This window comes from Brachypodium distachyon, chromosome 1 (assembly GCF_000005505.3).
Source record: "Brachypodium distachyon strain Bd21 chromosome 1, Brachypodium_distachyon_v3.0, whole genome shotgun sequence".
NCBI classification, from domain to species: Eukaryota; Viridiplantae; Streptophyta; class Magnoliopsida; order Poales; family Poaceae; genus Brachypodium; species Brachypodium distachyon.
In genome coordinates this window covers 34,197,109-34,209,525 of record NC_016131.3, presented here as the reverse complement: position 1 = coordinate 34,209,525, position 12,417 = coordinate 34,197,109, and the positions used below count along the sequence as shown (strand labels likewise).

Genomic DNA, 12,417 nt, shown 5'->3' with positions numbered 1-12,417 from the left:
TACCATTCTAATACCAAAATTTGATTCTCCTATGTCGCAATGTAGTCAGATGGGACGTCGATTAGTATCCTTGCAGATTGTAATTGTACCTGTACCTATTTACTCCGTACATAGACATACTATTTTGGTCACAATGGTAATTATGGTACTCTAATCATAATAATTATCTCAGGTTTACTACAACTTTGTATTAAATTAGTACAAAATTTGACACTTCTTATGAATCGGAGTTATGAATCGGAGGAGTACCGGGACAGTACCTGTTGTCCTTATGAATCGGAGGAGTATGAAACAACCGGCGCAGTACCTGTTGTCAAGCGTGACAATCACAAGCTGCAACTAAGAAAGAGATGCATCTTGTGAATTTTGTATATGAGTTTTTTTTATGGTTTTCATTAGGCCGAGTTTCCTTTTTGTTCTCTCTAGGATACTATCTTAATAATGCAATGAAAAAAAAACATTGAAGGTCTATACCAATTGCCAAAGGTTGCTCTGCTAATTAAAATCCCAAAGGGCTAATGAAAATGATGAATGCCAAACTAAAATAAAATTGTCCTCCCATATTTCATCACGATATCTGAAATATTCAATCAATTTGAATTCTCAAAGAGATATGCTTTTTGTAAATTCCTGACAAGTATAAAAATCAGTTCAACAAACAGGCAGTTTCGGCTTGTATTTGCCATCAAAACTACAAAATTGGTCTTCATTTTCCTGAAGATATGTGCAGGTCAGTATGTGATCATCTCCGTACCGTTTGAGCAATTCCAAAGCTAACTTGGGACCATTAATTCTACATAGGCTAGCAGATCACTGATGATACGAGAATACAGTAGAATCAACTGAGAAGACCAAACGTACTGATGCTCGATATCTGCGTGGCAGCTGATCAGAATATAGATACCTCACAAATGCATTTTGCTAGGGGATGTAAAAGCAATAGCTTATGACCACAAAGCTTCTTCTTTTTTTACCACATTGTGACCACAAAGCTAACAACATAGCTGTGCCTTTTCATTGCAAAGGAAACCATAGACCTGTCTCAAGTTTCCCCTAGATGGGCGCGCATTGATAGCATATTTGCAAATGAATACTAGCCTCTTCCGCATCTCCAACTTTGTGATGTCTCTTTTCACAAAATAATCGCCATCGTCAAAGCATCCTTGAGATAAATAAGGAACCATTAATGCATGAAAAATAGACTCTAACATATTCAAATATAGATAGTTTGACATAGCACCTAACTAGTCTTCATGAAAATTTGGTAGACATCACTATGCTTTTCCATGGTTTATAAAATGAATACGTATAAAAGAATTACTATATCATGCCACCATGGTTTATAAAATGAATACGTAATACAAGACTAGATTCCCTTTTAAAACTAGAAATAAATATAATTATCATTATATTCATGATTATGCTTACCACTGTCATTGAATAATCGTGTAATTATTGCCAAGGCGACACAAATGCTTATATCTTCTCCTGAAAGGGAAAGTAAGAAGAGAGCTAAGTAAACAGGACAAAAAAAAGACATACAAAAAACTTTTAGTAAACAACCCTTTTCTAACAAATATTTTAAAAATATAACTCCCACCCTAACCTCCCAAAAATGACATGTGCATGCCACACTATTCTTGGTGATGTGGCATGAACTCGCCACGCCATGCATGGGCGTCTATAGTTTATTCATTTGTGCCGGATGACCATCCGTGGTGTGGCCACCGACACGGGCATAGTAGCATGCCACCATTTACTGCAGTATCCTCTGCTATGCCATTGACAGTGTCACAACCAAAACGGTGTTTTTCTTATACAAGTTTAGATGCAGGCATTTTTAAAACATAGTTTTATAAGCGGTTATTTCATAACAAAAAATTTGTTCGGTAATGGTATTATTTTCCACGATGCAAGGAAAATGAATACAAGCTTTTCTTGAGCACCCCATTGACAATGCCACAACCAAAACGGTGTTGTTCTTATACAAGTTTCGATGCAGGCATTTTTAAAACTGTTCTATAAGCGGTTATTTCATAACAAAAAATTTGTTCGATAATGGTATTATTTTCCGCGATGCAAGGAAAATGAATACAAGCTTTTCTTGAGCACGTGAACTTTTTTTAACTTACCAGTTTGACAGCATAGTAGTATTTTTCTTCTTGCTATGAGATTTCTCTGTGCAAAATTAATTGCTTTTGGAAGATTTTTCAACAAAGAAAACCGGTCGTTCTTGGAACCCTGCCAGAATTGAAGTATTAAAGTTGGTAATGCTTACATGAAGAGATAACACAAGGGGGTATAAAAGATAGTACATACCACGATAGCTATCTCAAGGTAAGAATTTTCTGATGAACTCGAAGGTAATCTTGATGTGCTGTCACAGTTCAGTATGCAGTCAACATCAGCCAAGTCATCTGCAACTACATAAAGGGATATACAAAAAAAATCATCAAGTCCTGTGTGAACTCCTTTATTTTCTAAAGTAACAGCATTGCAAAAAAGATAGTGTCCAGCTAATCAGTATACCTTGGATAGTAGATGATACTGCAAGGTTTGATGTCCCAATCCAGAAGACTAGATGACTATTATTGGAACATGGTGTATCTATTGGAGTGATAGTAGAAGGGTCCAAGTTCATAGGCTTCGTAATGATTGTATGTTCGTCGTAAAAGTAAGGACCATCATCACCCAAACACTTTAGATGGTTAACAGTAATTTGGGGCGAATGCTCACCTCTCTGTGAACGATAAACCCTATCCTTTTCAACAATATCAGAAACTAACTGATTACAAAGATCTGGTCCACCATCAAGTAGATCGTATGAATGCTTCCAGAATAACGCAGGAGTTAGACCACGTGCCCAGCTCTCTTCATCATCTCCTGCACCAGGAATATAGTGCCAACTGAACTCCGAAGACATCCTTTGTGTAGCTACTGCACAAGATGCAGATGCTGAAACTAATATGACGGGGGTGAATTCCCATAACTCATGCTCTGGAACTTCATTTAAACCATATACGTGTATTTTGTGAAACCCACAGCGGACGTAGTGGTTTGTGCAAACCTAATGCAAGAGAATGAATGTCTGCACCACACGATTCGAATCTGTCCGTCCATTCTTCAATACGCCCCTCTATAGCATTTTTCTCGGTATCTAAAACCCACACAGGAAGATGCACCGAGCTATCCCAGTTTGATGAACCAGAATTCTTTTCACCATGCCCGTTTGGTGCAGCCGCTGACTAACAGACAAAATCAGAAAATATTATGAGAACAAGTGAACACAGAATTATTACTCTTATAAAGAGCAATGAGCAACAGAAAAAAAATGAAGGATCAACTACTAGAAGAGGAAGATATATTGTAACCCAACCTATAGAAGGGGCTGCCACTTATCATCCAAAATAGTAATGTTGGTATTTGGTAATAATAAAGTGAATGGCGTTTTAAATCTTGACATTAGCTATGTTATTCTTTGCCAGTGTAGCTTTCTCGAGCAATGACATGCTCCCAGACTTTAAATTAATATAATATACGGAGTATAAGGATACTACCAAAACAGGCACTTTGTAACTTGTGATTTACTGTACAAACTTCAAGAATAGCAAAGGGAAGACTTAACATAAAGGATAATGCATACAATTGAAATTAGCAGGACATAAAGGTATTTCCAGAACTCCAGCAATCAATATACCAACCATTTCAGAATTCGTTCTGCTACCTTGGTTGCTAGCCCGCAGCCGATGCCTCTGAATAGCTCGGTTCAGGACAGAGCACCAAATGGGTATGGTCTTTGACATGCTATCAGGAAATCTTTTCCCTTTCCTTGTTGAATCAACTATTATGCACCCTCCTCTTTCCCCTGCTCGAACAACACCAACAAAACAAATTAACGTCAACTTATGCTAATCCTCAAAAGGTATTCGATTGCTTTGGTGGATGAATGAGGGCCTCGACGGTCAAGCTGTGCGTCTTGCTTACTTTTTGTTTGCTTGTTCTGTTTGATGTCTTGTAGGGAACCTCCAATAGTTGTAAGATGATTGTTGGTAAATTTTCTACGGGAGGATGTTTTGATGATGTGGCAAATAACAAACGAGGTGAGAGAGCAAGGTGGAGATATTTATATTCTCCAATGTAGAGTGAGAGTAATGTTTATGTTCTCTCACCTCCTATTGGGTAACTTACATACACTCCATTGGAGTAGTTGCATGATACATTGTTGATAGATGACATGGACAAATTTTCTCACAATTTAACAAACAGATTGTTGGAGATGCCCTAAGCTGATTCTTCAGCATCTTAACCTCTAGCGATTTGCAACTGTAGACCCTAATCCTATTTCTGGATACCGAACACAAACTTTTAGCATAGCTTAGTTCAGAATGGCCCCAAATTACAAATCAATCAAGTTAGAAGAGAACATCTTCAATCCGTGCAGCAATTTTAATACTAATATATGCGTATTTAGACAAAGCTCCGACAAATAATATAGATAGGAGGAAAGTAATTAACAAATCGTTACCAGCCTGTGGCCCGTGCCGGACAGGAGCTACAGGCGGTGCAAGGAACAGAGGGAGCAAGAGGCATGTTTACCTGCGAGCAGAGCAAGGTGGAGATTGAGGCGGGCGGTGGAGAAGGACCAGTTACCGGCGTGGCCATCTGTGGACTTAAAGTAGCAGGTAGCGGCAAGGGAGCGGGGGTGCGTGTACCAGAGGCCACAGCGGAGGTTAGCGACCAGCGGCAGCGCCGGCCACAGCGCCGCGATCTCGGCCACGAACGCCGCGTCCTCCGCCACGCTCCGCAGCGCGTTGTACAGGGTGCTCCCCCGCCGCTTGATTCGCCGAGCCGCCTTGTAGATGCTGAGCGTCGCCTCTTCGGCCGCGGGCTCCGCCTCCGCCGCCGCCGCTGCCATGGGATTTACCGACTGGCGGCTAGGACAGTACCGGTCGGACTTTTTTTTTTTGACAGCACGTACCGGTCGGACTTTATATCACTACTACAGATTTTGTCAGCATACCGTACGGATCTCGAATCGAAATTTCAGCGTTCCATCTGGGCTGGGCTGGGCTTTGTTACATCTGGCCCAGCTAGCTCGGTTAGGCCTTACCAGCTTTTCTTTTATCGGATGTCTCCGAAGTGATATCACTTTTCTTTTTAAATGGCTACTACTTATTACTTGTCGCAGATTTGTATACACATGTACCTACAAAAACATGACATATCTAGAAAAAAACTGCGTCAAATAATATAAATCAGAGAAAGTACTACCCATGTGTTTTTTTTTTCAAACAGACCTCTCACCCCGTCCCTGTATGTTCTTGCGTTTCATCCAGAAGAACAAATTGATCCAGTTTATAAGAAAAACAAGACCGAAAACCTTTATAAGCACGGTTAATGTTGGTGCCCAGATCATCCTAGAGACAGATTGTGTCAGATTCGTTGTAGATGATATCGTCGGGGAAGATGCAGCAGAACCAAAGGGCAAGCATCGCGCCGATCCTCCGGCAAATCAGAGAGCTTAGCAGGGTTTTCTCTATTTTTATGTTATTCATGTTAAGTTTAAGTGGGTGGCAGCACATACAGCAAATCAGAAAGCATGCGCTTGCAACCGGACTGTGCTTGGCTGTTCCAAGCTCCGGCCTTTCTATCCCTGTATATGATTGGGATGCACCCTTATAAATCAGGCGCTGGCAAACTACTCGTCACTCTCTTGGTCAGCATTGCGCATTCTATCGATGTCAGGTGTTAACATCTTGTTCTTGCTGCAGCAAACTTCCAGCAGAAAAAGGACAGTAGCCGAGTCTTAAACTCGCTGTCAATGAAACTGTCAGCTTGTCACTCCACTCAGGCAGGCAGTCTGTTTCACGAACTTGGAGCGTCCCGTACGATTACAGAATGGGGTTTCGCGTCGTTGTAGTATAAATTGTATTTTTCATCCGATTTTTGTGGCATCCATCTGATTGGAAGGCTACTTCTGAACAAAAGTCACATTGGAGACATTATGGAAATTGTCAGTCAAATCAGCTTATTATATTTGTGCAGCCATAGCAGGTGCGGCTTGTTGAGTGCTGCCTTGCTTGTTCGACTCTCGGGTTTTTTAGGGGAACAACTAAGTTCAGGGATTAAGTTCTCGGACGCGGAGTTTTGGTTCCCGATTGAGATGGACAGTAAAAAGAAAAAGGAAAGGCATTTTAAAGTGTCAACAACTTCTGAATTTTCTGAACACAAATACGAACACATTTCGGTCGCATTTTTGCAATTTTTATGAAAAAACTATTTTTATGCCATGTAAAAAAATGACAAAGGTACACACATTTACATTCAAATATGACATTTCGAATTTTTTGTGTGGACCCGAGAGCACGTGCTCCTCGGCACCACCCTTAATTGCCTACCTTCATTTTGCTAGTTAACAATCTGTTGAAGACGACCAGTTTGCACACGAGCAGATGTATAATCACATGTTTTCAGGCCGAAGCAGCTTTCGACACCATACTTTGCCTAAACCTGTGACAGTTAAGTTGGACCGGAAGGGGTGGCATGTATAACTCTAAATTAGTATTATTAAATCATTCATGATATATATCTTCCTGGTATACTTATTTTGATATCGTAAAGATTAGAACGTATTTCTTTAAACTTGGTCAAACTTTAAAAAGTTTGACTTAAAACAAAGTTAGGACATCTTACATTTAGGAACAGATTTGGTAGCAGATATGACCTTGTTTCAATTGGTGTTTGGCTTGTGCTGCATTTTCTTGCAACTAATATGCGTATATTGACTTACTTTGAAAAGTGCATTTGTTGACCAATGTGTTAGATGTCAAAATCGTTTGTCCTTGTTGCCGTGTGGACCCTCCAAAGAGAACTTATGAAATGACTAAGGAGTACTAATAAAGGGCGGCGAAACCAAAGAGACCAGATTTACAAAATCTTGCGGTTGGTGTGTACTCTCTTCTCTTCGTTTCATAATTCTTGTCTTAGATTTGCAAAAAAATGGATGTATCTATTCCTAAAATGTGTCTAGATATATGTAATATTTCGACTAGAATTATGGAACGGAGGGAGTACTACGTAGTGTGAAATCTTGGAGTGTATACATTTAATAATTTCAAAGAGATGGGGTGCTTAATTAAGCTTATTACAACTTTTTCTTCTATCAAATGGGATGATATGCGTTTTCAGAAAAGAAAAGGAAACATAATGGAATGTTTAAGCAATCTGCTGCCTGTTCTCTCGAAAAGTTGAGATGAAACAACGGAGTTACTTACTTTTATGCTTGCTGTATATCTTGGTCAACTCAATGGTTTGAATGAAAACTTTGGGGGTATAATTCCAGTAATTAAGGTTCAGATCTTTCTGCTTACCGTTTACACGAATGTGGTGATGTTTACACTAACACTAGTTTTAAGTTAAAATATTTTAGCATACTTGCTTTTTTGGTTACTCCTAATCTATAAAGGACCAGGCGTACACATGCAAAATGTGGTCATCTATCTCAAAATATAATGTGCCAAGAATCTTAGGACTTTCTAATATATAGTAGGAGAGCTTCTATATTTTCGTTTGGAGTAGGAATAAAGCATCTCACGACTTGAATTTATATATTCAAGTGCAAAATTGGCTTAATGACCAATCTGCTGCGAATCAAGACAGACATGACATATCAAAACATTTCACTTTCACGTTGTCTTGTTTTGGCACCTTACAAGACTGTTAATAAGAGCTTTTTTACAATACCCCGGTACTCTATATAGAAAGGTGGAGTACCAATTAAATTTGACCATTGATTCAGCTGGGTATTTTAGACTTTTTCCTTCCTAATGCATGGAAATTAATTTATTTTTTCTGCCGTCCGATGGGAAAAGGAAAGAAAAAGGAACCGCTTTGTCCTCCTCAGGTCGCCCCTTCCTATTCCCAGACGGGCGCACGCCATGGCAGGCTGCTGGAGGCTACCTCCTCCGATCCTCTCCCATCAAGCCACTTCTCTCCGATCCGCACACGTCGCTGCTTTTCTCCGTCGACCTGCGATGGCGCCCCGTTTCTCGCTCCTTTTCTGACCACTCTGATTTACAGTTCGCCATCGCCGCCGATGGCTGCCATGGACAAAGTGCGCAGACTCACCGGTGGAGAATCTGACCGCTCATCCTGTCTCCTCAATCCTTGGTAGTGGTCGCTTCTGCCGCTGCTGTTGTTGTCTTCTCTGCCGTGGACAAAGCTGCGGTTTCACGCCAGCGGCCACACGTTCGGTAATATGTGCGATCATGGATGAAATTAGGCAAAGGGGAATTTTACGGTACCCTGGTACTCCATCTTGGTGACAAGGAGTACCGTCTAAATCTGGCCCTTGATGCGTAGGGGTAGTTAGGTCTTTAACAATCTTTTGTACCTGGAAAAAAAACAATCTTCTTCTTCATTCGAGCAAAGCACAAAACGTCATGGAATCGACATATGAGCCGCGACGGTTGCGCATGATGATTTGATTTCTACCGAATCGGACGAACTGCAGATGGTGGGTGAGCGGCCGCCGCCGCCACCAATCCATAACTGCATAGGTCCAACTCTGCCATGTGCCCTTGGCGGCCGCTTCGTCGAAGCAAGATCCGCCGATGGCCAGAGAATATGAAGATTTAACGGCTGCCTCTTCTTGAACCTTTGCCTGATCAGGAGGCGAACCAGTAAAATCATGTTGCCATGTCCTAATCGTAAGTTCTTAATATTACATACGTAAGGAAGATCCCAACTTCATAAATCAGTTAATCCCTTGCGTGCCATTCATCTCTGGCCATGAGTTAATTAGAGAGAGATTTTACTCGTGCGGTAATCAACATTGTACTCGCGAGTACAATCGTCCGTCCGTCGGTATGGCCGCTGGGCTGTGGCTTTCATTTTTTCAGAAAACGGCGGCTGGATTAGGTCAGACGAAGAGAACGCAAAGCTTTTTATTTTTTAATTAATTGCAAATCAAATTTCGGTTGAGCACAGGAAAAGACCAAAGTATCCCACACAATTACAGTTTTGCCCTTAACTCGAGGTACTCCGGTGGATTTTTACCTGGTACTCCGTGAGATTAAGGAAGGAGTGCCAGATGGTACTGACCATTGGATTGAGACAAATAAATGGCCCATATTAAACCCGGGGTACCGTAAAAGAGCTCTAGGCAAACTGTTCGGTGTACCTGCCAGAAAGAAAAAGGGCCTCACGAGAGAATATAACGATGTGTTGATTACAGTTTTGCCCTTTAAATCAAGGTACTCCGTGATTTTTTGTGTTGGTACCGAGCCTCTAATGGAGTGCCAAATCGTATTAACCGTTAGATTGAGGCAATTAGACGATCTATAGTAATTGAGGGCTACAGTAAAAGAGCTCGTTAATAAAGGTTAGCGCAAACCAAGGTAGCTGTGCACCATGAAGATTAGCATTCTCTCCAGCAAAAAGAGTGTGGTGCCATTTCTCTGTATAGGTTGATCGAGGATGAATTCGGTCTCCTTGTGGAGGCGAGAGAGAGGTAGCATGTGTGTCTATTTTTCAGGCCAACTTAATGTTCAAGTTGACTTTGTTCCACCTCCTAATTGTGCTCCCTGAAGCTTGTTTCAAGTGGCTGTAGGCTGTATTAGGTGAACTTGTTTCCTATTCTTTTTTCTAATTGAAAAGTCGGTGCAACTGCCAGGTTCGTCAAAAAAGATTAGGGTTCTCCCGCGGTTGTATTATTTGGGGCCAGATTCTTTTTTTGGGAAGACGATGACCACAAAAATAAGTATAGACTGCCAAGTGAAACATTCTCTCCGTGGACCTAAAGATCAAGGTTATATTGGTGTCTTTATGTCAAGAACATAAGATTACTTAACGCGTGGTCCCCTTAAGTCTTAACACCCTTCATGCGGTTTGGCAGGAATTGCTAAAACAGAAGTTTTTAGAAAACAAAACACTAGCACAAGGTAGAAAAAACCCTGGAGATTGTTCTCCATTCTCAAAACCTGGGGATGTAAAAGCTTATAATATGACCCAATGTCCAGAAGTAGTTTTCATCTACACATAACATACTTTAAACCGTTTCGCTCTTCTTCTCATCGCAATAGTATATGACACGGCCGAGCTGATCTGTTTAGACTGGTGCTCCATGTTTCCTTCTTTTATGCAACACTAATCAGTGCCGGCACAGCAACAAAACGGCCAAATTAACTAGCTAGGCACGCGGAGCATGCAGGCAGCAGTGTGAATTGAAGAACTTGACCACGTAACATGGATGACTACGTTTTCTCATTATCTTGTCATATCCGGCGTCCTGTAGCCAGAGATTCCCTTGTTGCGATCAATAAGTTGCCCCTCTATGCTTCACGTTGCACAGCTACTTCAATTATTTGCGTGACACGCTGAAAGAACTTATAAAGAACAGATTTGTTCTATGTGGGTGTGTAAGCAGCGTGTAGTAGTAGCACGCACTAGGCAAAACTGTAGTATTTCGCTGTAGGGGATCATCAACTTAAAACAATAATATTGCATGACCCGCCGCCTCTGCGCTCTCCCATCCTGAATCCTGCCCGGTGAGTCACTTACGGCCGCGTGCTCCCAAATTTTCTAAGCTGAAGTCTGAAGTATCGCAAGCGTACGGTGTTTCTCAATAGGTAAAAAATGGAATAGTGTAGTAGAAAATTAACGGGAAGTGCCCTGGATTTGACGCAACTTGTCCCGGTGCATCTTCGTTGCGTTGGTTGCCCGCGGGACGTAAAACCTTCCCTCTGACGCAAAAAGACGCAAAAGATACTCATCGCTAACACGAGCGTTGGACCTGAGCTATCACCTTTGACACTTATTCCCTCTAATATATCGTTAATTTACTACAATTTTGTACTAAATTTGTACTAAATCAGGGACACTTATTATGGATGCGAGAGTAGTTTTCATGAAATGTCAGAGGTTCCTTTTTGCTAGAATGCGGCATTGTACTAACGCTATTTTCTAACGCTTTCCTCACTAGGACACTCAGAGATGAAGCATGTGCGGAAAAAAAAAATTGTCACCATTGACGTTTGTTTTTACAATGGTAAAATAGGTATAATACTGGATTAATATCATAGAAAGATTGAAATACAAGATTGAATTCCCTCAAAAAGAAATACAAGATTGAACATGCATTACATTTTTCCAATCAACATCGAACATACACATTAATTCCATTCAAGATCTAACATACATTGCATTGGATACATAATCTAAGAAAGCTAACTTTATTTAACATAAAGTAGACCTCGACGGCATGGTGAGCATCGTGCTATATATATATATGTCGGTCGCAGCCGAGAAGGAGTCTAGGCGACGCCAGTTAATGGGGTGGAGGAGTAGGAGGACGCTTTGTGGACATAGCGATGGCGATGGTAGAGATGGCGTCGGAGGCGGTGGCGATGGTGGTGCTGGAGGGTCAGAGGCTCGTCAAGGGCCGTACCAGCCCCAATCGGGCGGTGGCGCAGGTGACGGTGTGGCGATAGTGGCCGACATTCTTCCTTCTCAAGACGCTTGCGATGACTGCAGATTTGGCGAGGTGGCTTCTCCAAGGTTTCTTCGTCAAAAGAGATGACGACAACTTCAGCTACTTGTTATGGCGAAAGCAGCACAAATGCCCGCAGCTGAGCCAATGGCCTCGTGGAAGGCGGCGCACTAGCCGGAGCAGGCAGAGGTGAAACAGTGGCCAGAGCCGGAGCTTTTGAACCATGAAGGTGGGTGGATGTGTGGTGCCTTCCTTCATTCATCAGCGCTTACAGCCGAGGCGAGGGTAGGGATGGAATGAATAAAGAGGCGTATCTGCGTCTTCCTAAGGCGTGGCCATAGCTCCTCACCTCCTACTTTGCTCCACAAATCTGAACACGATTCGTCTTTGAGTGACGCATGTAAAACTTTAGAGATTGCCATGCTTCCTCTCCGATGCCTCTACGAGGAGTTGCTGCATTATGTTAGAGAAGTTGTTTCCAATAGATTCACACGTACGGTAGTCATCGGATTTATACTGTTTTTTTACACATCTGACAAAATTTAACCAGCTATTGGTAGCAGTCCCCTGCTGCCCTCTTCCACTTTTGGGCATCCACCTTCACCCTCTCATTTTGCACCATCCATTTTCTACTAGAAACTTGTTTTCATTAACATTTAACCCTAGAACGAAATAATATTTTTCTTCTAAACCTTTTTTCGAAATTAGCTGAATTTTTAAAGTTTACTCAGCATAACATTTATGATTTTCTGTAAAAAAAATTGGAAACATTTTTCACTTCAAAATTTGCTATATGTTCGAGGTTCAAATTTGAGCTCAAAGAGAGTTTCTATTAAAATAATTCATAAATGCTTTTCTTAGCATACTGTTAAATTTCAGAATATTTTGAATTCGAGTCTGTTAAACACGTGTTAGCTGACGTGGCAGCC

General features: G+C 41.4%; 1 protein-coding gene across 1 annotated transcript; it reads right to left on the bottom strand.

Annotated features, from left to right (window-relative positions):
* Positions 1-540: 540 nt before the first annotated feature.
* LOC100846184 (tRNA A64-2'-O-ribosylphosphate transferase-like) lies at positions 541-4,967 on the bottom strand. The gene is given in 8 exon segments (XM_014900095.2): positions 541-1,162; positions 1,429-1,488; positions 2,133-2,241; positions 2,320-2,423; positions 2,530-3,013; positions 3,015-3,245; positions 3,702-3,865; positions 4,597-4,967. Coding segments are annotated over 8 exon segments (1,641 nt in total). The 5' UTR covers positions 4,916-4,967; the 3' UTR covers positions 541-992.
* Positions 4,968-12,417: the final 7,450 nt, after the last annotated feature.